General features: G+C 47.8%; 1 protein-coding gene across 6 annotated transcripts in view; it reads right to left on the bottom strand.

The window, feature by feature from the left end:
• Nucleotides 1–631: 631 nt before the first annotated feature.
• The window catches only part of Samd4a (sterile alpha motif domain containing 4A), a 215,120-nt gene continuing 205,885 nt past the window's right edge, over nucleotides 632–9,866 (bottom strand). For 5 of the 6 annotated variants that reach the window (XM_040735732.1, XM_005085801.4, XM_005085802.4 and 2 more), the window contains one exon: nucleotides 632–4,830. In XM_040735732.1, the coding sequence (XP_040591666.1) occupies nucleotides 4,802–4,830 (29 nt within the window). In that variant the 3' untranslated portion in view covers nucleotides 632–4,801. Of the gene's footprint in view, nucleotides 4,831–9,583; nucleotides 9,844–9,866 lie in introns of those variants that run through there. The other variant, XM_040735733.1, reaches the window with a different exon arrangement.

The raw sequence follows: 9,866 nt of genomic DNA, 5'->3' as shown, positions 1-9,866 counted from the left end.
AGAGGTCTCAAGACATAAAGGTTGAATCATCATAGTCCAAAACAAAAACACAAGCACAAGGCATATAAAAGTTAAGAGCCTTGCCTTAGATCATGGAGCTAGGGAATGCTGAAGCCAGACCTTAAACCCAAGTCTGTCTCTCCAGTCCTACACTTAACTGCAGGACACTTAGAGCTTACCATATATTAGATGTCATCATACTGGCATCGGAAGTGTTAGAATGGGATTCTAAGCACGTGCAGGTGAAGTCCCAAGGCTGTTTTTGCTATTATATAGGTGTGAGATGCATCAAAGGCAGTCAAAAATAGGAGGAAGCTACGGACCATAGTTGCGAAGGTAGTTTGCATTTAATTTGGGCAAGGCATTTATTGACTATTCTGGACACAGATCAAACGACATATATTTTGGCAACCCTCTCCCTGAGCAGTTCAGAAAGGAGCACGTGGCTAAAAGTGGTCATCACATGTCGTGATCATCACATGTCGTGATCAGCTGAGAAGAGTCAACCAGTGAGTTTTTGCTGGTTCTTCATTTAGGATTGATTTCTAAGACTTTAGTCTTTTTTTTTTTTGGAAAGCAATTGATGGTGCTTACAAAAAGAGTGGGTTAAAAAGACACACACACACACCAGTGTTACAAAACCTTGTATTAATCATTTCCCTTCACTCTCAATATAACCATATGAAATATAGCCATGATTCTTAATTCCGTAGGAGGAAATGAATAATAAATACATTGTAGCAAGTTTAGACCACAAGGGTGTTGTCACGGGTAACAACATTTGAAAACTGTACACTTGCAAAGAATAGCATCTTCAAACATTAGTATATCTGTATATCAGTAAAGCTTTTACATGTAACAAACATGCTCTTTCCATATATGACAAATTTAAAAAATATGCATTGCTTGGCAACATGAACTAGGCAAAAATATTTCTTTGTTCACTGACTTTATACAGGAAAACAGGACAAAAGGCATGCATGTACAATACGAATGCCTGCACAGGGCATGCAACGAAAGAAAGCCTTCTGAAGGTCAGCTTACGTTAGGCATAAATACGTGAGGGTTATATATTAATAAGGGAGGAAGTCTTCTGTTTGCCATTACTAACATTCCTGCTTTCTTCTCGCTCCTCCCAGAGGGATACACATTCACCTTTAAGTCAAGATAAAAGAATTAAAACAAAAGTCACTTTGCAAACATCTCTGATGAGTTGTAAAAAAAAAAAGAAGAAAAAGAAACAAAAACAAACCCAACATTAGTGTTATCACAGCTCCGCGTTCAACTATCCTGCTGCAGGTTCTGATTGTAATGGGCACACCTTGGCACCCTGGGCAGGGTGCTTCCCCAACTCAGGCTAGAGTGGAAAGACGTCCTACAGAACCCACGTTCCTCTCCTTCCTAGCTCGGTCCTCCACCCAGGCTCTGGGGGACACAGGTCTACAAACCTTGCATCAGTATAAGCTACAAGAGGCACAGAAGAACAAAATACCCGGAGAAGACCCCCATTCTGCAAAAGGCAGCCAGCGACACCTCAAAAGAAAACCTGGTTTCCCTCAGTGTCACCTCAGAAGAATGGGAGGTGGGGCCCAGTCGCAGCTCCCGACCTGGGTAGCAGAAAAAGACCTTCAGGTCAACCCAGGATATGAGAGAGCTTAGTGCAAACAGCAGCCCTTGGCAGGCAGGCCCAGCAGCATCTATAATGCTTGCTGGATTTGTGTTTAAAAGAAAAAAAAGAGTGAAACTCAAAAGCATGTGTGGGGGAAGGAGAAAAACAAAACACCATCAGCAGCAATGTTTCGTGTCTTGTACACAGTTTAGTGTGTTTCTTCCTACTGTGTTCTGGTAAGAAAACACTGAGTAAAAAGCACCAATAAAACATCACCCATGATATCGCAGACCAGCACTGTGCCTCAGACAGTGCAGAGAGTCATGCTGCTTACATCAGAGTGGGGGGGAACCTATGCAGTGAAATAGATTTTACTCTGAGAGTTTCAAACCTTTACTATTTAATATAAAACAGCTGCACGGCGTGGGGGTGTCAATGGGTAAATACAAAGAAGGCACTGCAGCTTATTCCTACGGGTCTAGCCCTCACAGCCTCAGGCATGAAATCGTTTCATTCTTTGTATAAATAAGATTCCTTTGCTTTAGGGTTTTAAAATTGAGCTGTGTACCTGCAGTCAACACAGGAATCTAAACAAGATGGGCAGAGGCTCTTAAAAATCAGAAAACTTAAAAAAGAGAGAGAAAACATTAACATAGCAAACCACAACTAAGTAGATAAATCTTTACAGTCAATGAAAAATAAGCTTTCCTTTTTTTTTTTAAAAAAAAAGAATTATGTTGTTACTAATAACAGAGTTTATCATGGTTACCAGCCATAGCAAGTTAATAAGTAACATATCCAAAATAATATCTCTAGTAATCAGATAACCATTGTTTCTATATTCAATGAAGGAATAAATAGGAATTCAGATTTGCAAATACTCTATGGTCTTCTTCTTTTTAAAAGACTCACGTTCACACGATTGTGATCACAATCCGGCTTCTGAGTAGCCTATGTCTTTATGGGCATGTGGCAGATCCCCACACCGTTGGCTTCCTACGAGACGAGGAATCCCGTTGTTCCTCTCCGTTTACCTCCTCAGCGTCCTCCAATCACATCCTCAGACCCTCTGGCCGTGCCTTTGGCCTTCTACATTTTCACCTATTCTGCCTCACATGTGACCATCCATCCCACCCCCTCCCCCAACACTGAGACTGTTTGGAAAAGGTGCGTGAGGGGTAAGTGTTAATGGCACTTGGTTAAAAACATTATATATACACATATAGAAACTAAACACGCTTCTGCTCATGGATTTGCATCTTCAAGACCTGCTCACCCAGGAGTGGCCTGACGCCCTTGTTACTGTTGTTGCAATGTGCTGCATGGAATGGCTCACCCAGGGCCTCTGTGCTCACTAAGAGCTCTGTCTGCTTAGGGTGCCCTTGGCCTTCTGGACTGCAAGGATTGCAAGATCTCTGTTGCAGCATCCAAGGCTGGGCTAGCTGTACATCTGTAATCTTGACAGGTAAACAAAGTTGTGTGGATTTTTATTAAGGCCTTTAAAGTCTGGATGCCCTTCACTAATTTGAAAAAAAAACCCAAAAATGAGTAACATGGGCAAGGTGCAGTCATTTGCATGGTTCGATCCCTTTAACTTTGACTTAGACATCACTTTTTATTTAAAGAGGCATCAGTCTCACCCACTTAATGAACAGGCCTTACTTCATCTCCCAGATCATGCCTCTGGTAAAGCATTTACACCATCCCATTTGCACAACGAATTTTCTAGTGCAGTGCACAATTCCTTCTCGATGTCCTCCAATATCCTTCACTGCATCAAATTCTGAAATGTTGCCATGACTCTGCGGCATCCCAGCTGATCTCTCACTGCATGACGGGTCACACGAGTGTGTTTTCCCTTGCCCGTGTAAGGCTGGATCAGTCATTCCCCAATACAGCAAACCTGGACTCACACGCATGGACACAGCCACCATTTCTCTCTCTCACAAGCTAACCTTCCCTGCTTCTGCTTTCATAGCCCGCCCTGGATGGTGGCGCCTCTGCCTCTCTGCACTGATCTCTCTGGCACTATTGCTGGACCATTCTTCTTCAGCAGAGATGGGGTAAAAAGAATACGGCTCCCAGGCTCCTGCAAACCCTCCATCACAAGCGTTGTGAGTCAGAGACCTCTAGCGGGACTGTGGAGTGAGACCAGGGGCCTGTGGGGAGGTTTGGAAGCAAGACAGACCTTGGGTGGGATGCAAATCCAGCCCAGAAAGAGGTTGCAAAGTTTATCATCTCTGGGTGACCTATGAGCAAATCCGTAACTGACCACATGAAGCCACCAGCTCTGTGTCCTTGGCACACCCTCTCACCCTTCACATGCATCCACACACTCCTCCTCCCACCTCATGGTGGAAGCTCCTCCCACCTCATGGTGGAAGCTCCTCCCACCTCATGGTGGGAGATGGCCATGCGAGGCCTACTTGACTGCATCCATCTTCTCGAGAAGCAGAGCTTGGCAGCCGTTTTAAAAGACACCTGCTACTATTATAAAAATAGATGAAACAAAAATGAATCCATAGCAATCAGTCTTTTACAAAAACCATAGTATGAAGAGAAGTTCTACCCAAACTCTACAGGTTATGTACCCTTTAAAACTCTTATGTAAACAATACACAAATCAAAGTTTGAAAGTTTGCTGGAGGGAATTTCGTCCTCTTGCCCTTGTTGCCACATGGCCCTGTCCCGTGGCTGCTTGCTTCAAGCAGGGCCTTAGGGAGATCCAGTCGAGGAGACACAAACAGGCCAGCCACCTCTTGCTCTGGTTGCCTGTACCCTCTGTCTTGTGCCGGCTGACTACATGAAGCGGGCTTCTGAGAAGCTGCCCCGGGCCGGGCAGCTTCCTCCCTCCCGAGTGTCTCCTGGCGGTACTCCTCCCCACCCCATTTCCATCCAGGAAGCCATGAGCATCCTTCCGCCCCACCCCGCCCCACAGTTCCCTAGAGTCCCCTCCCCACCCTGCATACCGTCCCATCCCACGACAGAAACAAACGACAACATGACCAACCCCAGGTCTACTGATATGTTTACAAGGATGACCTACGCTCTCACAAAATCAAAATGGGCGAGGGACCAGGGGGAAAAGGCTGCAAAGTGTCCTGGAAGACTCTATGCAACCCTGAAGATGGCTGACACTGGGCCCGCAGCAGTCGATTTCACGGCCAGCGCGGTCACTCTCATCTTCAGTTTCTAGATTGTGGAGGTCCGGTCAACCCCATCTGTGGAAAGGAGCCACAGAGGGCTGGGTGAGCAAAACCAGTTCTGGGTTAACCGGCCACCAGCAACGCCAACACCGTGAACATCCCGGGCTCTGAGGTGACGTCATCACCCACCCACCCACCCACCCGCTGACATAACCACACATCTAACATCTGGAGAGCAGCTTTTTTGTTGTTGTTGTTTTTAGACGTTAGCTACCTTGAGCCTGGGAGCCAAGATGCAACTGTCCTCACTTCCCAAGCATTCACATTTTAGAATTTATATCACTGACACATGGATCAATAATGACGCTCAGAGTGACGGTGGCTCTAACCAGTGTGTTCTGGGAAGGAAGGGGCATGGAGGGAGGAATGTATAGGTCAGTCTTGTAGATCAAGGACACACAATGACTTGCTGATGGAGCTGCAAGGCGTGTGCTAAGCAGGAAAAGATGGTGGGTAGAGGGTAGGGGACAAGTCAGTCAGTAGAATGATGTGTTACCAAATGGAGGGGCTGGCAGTAGGCCCTAGGTGTAGGAAAAAGGGGTTGGGGACCCAGCGGCAGGAACAGGCCTGTAGCAACAGGGAAGGACTAGAACAGAAATGTAAATGCAAGCCAGGCCACAGTGGTGCACACCTTTAATCCCAGCACTTTGGAGACAGAGGCAGGCGGATCTCTGGGAGTTCGAGGCCAGCCTGGTCTACAGAGGTAGTTCCATGAGAGCGAGAGCTGTAACACAGAGAAACCCTGCCTTGAAAACTCAAAAAGAAAAAAAATGTAAATGCAATTGTGGAGCTCACATCCATTTCTTTGGAATTATTTCCCTCCTACTGGAAATTCCTTGATGAAGGGCTAAAGACAAAGAGACCCACTCCTGCCCACAGCTGGGCAATCAGGGGGATGGATATAGCTGACCCAAATTCTCCGCAGCAAGAATAGGAGTAGAGGCGGGAAAAGCAAGGGCAGAGGCTGTGTGCATGCAGAGTTGGAGGCTTGTGACAGAGGAGGGTAATTACCCAAGCCTCCTTGACACATTGGAGAAGCGGTCTTGCTGCAAGGTGTGTGTCTGAGGGGGGGACTCGTGCCTGGGAAACTAGAGGCCGTGAGAGAGCTCGACAGTGGAGCTGCCTGTTTTCGTGAGGGCTCCAGCCCAGTCCCCAGCAGCAGACCCAATCATCCCGCACACCGAGAGAAGGACCTTGGAAGGGCACAGGGTGGGGACTGAAACCAGCAGAACTATGCAATCTCACTTTAGACGGACTTCTTTGGCAGTTGGTGCGAGGAAGTATCCATGCTGGTGCGTGTTGGAGCTGACGGGGTTACACAGAGGCAGAGAGAGGCATGGGTTGGTCACCACAGAGTAGAAAAGATGGTGTCCTATGATGAGGGCAACAGTGGGCTAGCTACAGAGCACTTCTTTGGCTTCGGCGAGCTCCAGAGGCTAGCCAGCGTGACTATGGCTGGCTAGAGAACATCTCTAGTTACCGTGCAAGACTCAGAGACAAGACAGAAGTGCCTGAGCATTCCAGGGAAAGCTAGGGACCTGAAAGGCATGGGAAGGCAGAGATTCCGCTAGCAGGAATTTCCTGACTCCTTGCTGGGAGTGTCATGTTGGCAATTCTGCCAGCTCAAACTTGGAGGAGAGGTGTATTTTTTTTTAAAAAAATTATTGAGATAATTATAGCTTCACATGCATTCGTTAGAAATTGTCAAGCAAGATCATGTGGGTACCCGGTCAGGTCCCACAGTCGTGACAATTTGTAAAGGTGTAATGGGACATTACAGTGAAGTCACTGACTTTTAGATAATCCATTGATCTTATTTAGATTTCTCCAATTTTATTTGCACTCGAGTGCGCGCACGCGCACGTGTGTGTGTGTGTGTGTGTGTGTGTGTGTGTGTGTACTATGCAGGCAAGAATGGAAAAGCATATTGTGTAACTTCTGTCAATTTAGGGAGAGATTTTAAGAAGGGGCAATGGCTCCTGCCAGTTTGGGGTGTTGGGGCGTCGGCTAGCCCACAGGTGGGATCTTTCTGACCAATAATGACTTTCTGTGGCGTCAACCTGAGTCAGCGCCTCGGGCTCGACAGTCGTTGGAGAGCAGGGGTGCCTGCCAAGCTCACTCTGCTTGTTGGATGTCTACTGCAGACATCTCTAGACGTATAGCACACTCTTGCTTGGCTCTCTGGCCCACATATTACTGCTGAGTCTTCAGAGCTGTGAAAGTGAGGAGCAGGGAGCGTGAAAATCTCAACTAGCCCAACTCCAAGGCACATTAGCATTGCATTTCAACCACATGATATGTCTTCCGAGGAAAGCCACCCTAGGATTTTCAGTTGCGAAAGCTGCACACTGACAACGTCATGGGCCAGCACACCCAAACATGCACCACAGGTTTCATACTTATCACAGCAACAAATGCCATCCTAGCGCCCTGAGAGAATAATTTGCATAGGGTCTCTGCATCTGTGCCCGTGGGGCTGGTAAGGTTGGGAAGGGGTGAGCTGACAGGGGGAGTAGAACAGGAGGGGGAGTGTGAACTTCAGAACCCCGGAAAGGGCTGTGTACTTTTCTCTTCTTAGTTCCGGCCTCAGACTCTGACAGTGGAGTCTCCTGTAGACCCCGGAGTCCCTCTATCAGAGGCTTGGGGACTCATCCTCCCTGAATACCATAGGCAAGGCAGAGAGCCTGATGGCGGATCCACACCCCTCCTCCTCGTATCCTTTTGGGTTTGTTGCAGGGGCCTCGGGGAAAGAAAAGATGAGAAAGGAGGGGCCAAGAGAAAAGGGCTTAGACAAGTACCAGGAGGGCAGCAGTTACCAAGGAAACAGAGAAGAGCAGAGGCATCAGAGGCGCCTAAAAGTTGACGCTGTGGACCACAGTGGATGGCCGTCTGGGATACAGATGGATTGATGCCCTCCTCCTGCATCCCTGAGTCATGGCACAGGGACTTTTCCTTCCTTCTTTTATTGTATGTCTCATCTCTGTATGCGTGTGCACACATGTACAAGTGTCTATATGCATGGAGGTCAGAAGTCAGCATCAGGTATCTTCATTATTTTTTGAGAGAGAGTATCTCCTGAACCCAGGACTCACTTATTTGACTAAACTGGCTACCTTGAAAACTCCAGGGATCTGCCTGTCTCCACTTACAGGCATATGTGAAAGCTGCCATGTGTAGCTTTTTACATGGATTCTGGGGATTTGAACTCAGGTCCTAAAGCTTGTATGGCAAGCACTTTGCCCACTGGGCTATTTCCCCAGCCCCAGAAGAACTTTAACCGTGCTTTCCTCTTGCCATTTCTTTTCCTGTAAAATGATTTAATTTGTTGGCACGATGTCCCCAGCAAGGTTATCGTCCCTGGCACCTGGGAAGGGCTGGCCCATAGAGACACTGCCCCAGCTGGAGGCTCCTGTACTGGGTCAAGTCACCCTCAACTTGATTTGCATGCTCTGCCCCTGACACTGCTCAGGAGGAGGCTGCCCACAAGAGGGGGGTTACTGAGAGAAAAACAAAAAACAAAACCCACAGCGATAAAAAGGCTTAGGAGACTAGCAAGATGAAAACATCAGTAAAAAGCCATCAGTTCCAATAGGTAGTCTGTGAAAATAGAAAAATCGGCTTACCAAAAAAAAAGTCTGTTCAATGAAAACTCCCCTCGAATAGAGTATCTGGCATTTTTGCTGCTAATGATGAAAATAGCAGCACTTAACCAGTTACCCGAGGGTCCGTCAGGCCCTGTGGGGGGAGGTCAGGTTTTCTTTCTGACTCTCAAGGCAGTGGCTGGCATACTGCACCAGGTTCCGTACGCAGCAGTAGACAGGGCTTTAGACTTCCTACCAGAGATGCTTTTGAGTTCGCCCATGTTGTGTTTATGAGAACTTCTCCCCTGGCAAGGCTGTTACTCATTCCTCAGAATGGTCACACCACAGTGTGTTGATCCTTTTTGGGTGTTTGTTGAGGGACTTCTGACACAGCTGGTGACAACTCCCAGAGGTGCTTTGAACCTCCAGGATCAGTGTGACCAGAGAGACAGAGCAGCCGTTTGCCAGCAGGGCCTCCTGGATCTTTTCTGTTTGGTCAGAAGCCCTGTAGCGCCATGGTAGCCCCAGGACCCCTGAACTCACTTCTGACATTTAAGTCCAGCTGGGGGAGTTCCAGCCCTCAACTCTGTTCCATGTAAACCATTTATTTCCTATTTTCTTTTCAGTATAATATCGTATTTTCACACTATCCTTAGTCTACAGAGATTAAACATCTAAAGGCCGGGGGCAGGGGATCTTGAGGACAAAGTTTCAGGAACGGTAACTGGTGGCAGCCTTTCCACCCACTGCTGTCAGAGGATGCTCAGCCGGGCCCTAGGTGTGGCAATGGCCCAGATCTCACCCGGGCAGGCAGGTGTATCCAGGCAGGAGGGGGCTGTTGGGGAGGCTCCCAACAGCCTCTCTGTGGAGCATAGGCTATCAGGAGGAAGAGGAGAACAGGAAGGGCTGGCTGAAAGTATAGACAGAGTCCATCTCTTACGCTCCTACCAATTTTCCACAGATGTGCGAACCCCTGAGCTTGGGCCCGGGACAGGTGCAAGAGGAGGCTGCAGGCCAGACTGATGAGAGTAGGGGGCACGGATTTGAAGAGAATGTTCCTGGCTCTAGTTAAATGTGAGGGTATCCAACCTGTGCCTGTCACGTGGTAAAGGGCCCCTCGGTTGGCTTGGGGCTCTAGTGTCACACAAGCCATTTGCAACAGGGATATTTAAAAACAAGTAGAAATCTTTGTTTCAAAAATTCTATTTTTAGAGCATGTTGGGATATGCTCGGCCCAGACTGGCAGATCCAGTAACGAGAGGGAACATATCCAAATCTGTGGGAGATGCTCCCAATAGAAGCCATATCTGTGTGTGTCTGATGCCTCCAGCTCCTGCATTTGGCCGGGACTACTGCTGTGGGGTTCCAGTGTGTGCTGAGGGGAGGAGTTTCCAGGGCTAGGGGGATGGTGCTGGTCTTTCTGGCCTCTATTTCCCTGACTCATCTCCTACAAAAAGAACAGAGCATAAA

The sequence above is a fragment of the Mesocricetus auratus genome, unplaced genomic scaffold, assembly GCF_017639785.1.
Source record: "Mesocricetus auratus isolate SY011 unplaced genomic scaffold, BCM_Maur_2.0 Super-Scaffold_100048, whole genome shotgun sequence".
Lineage (NCBI taxonomy): Eukaryota > Metazoa > Chordata > Mammalia > Rodentia > Cricetidae > Mesocricetus > Mesocricetus auratus.
The sequence above is the reverse complement of the archived record's forward strand: the minus strand, read 5'-3'. Positions and strand labels throughout refer to the sequence as shown.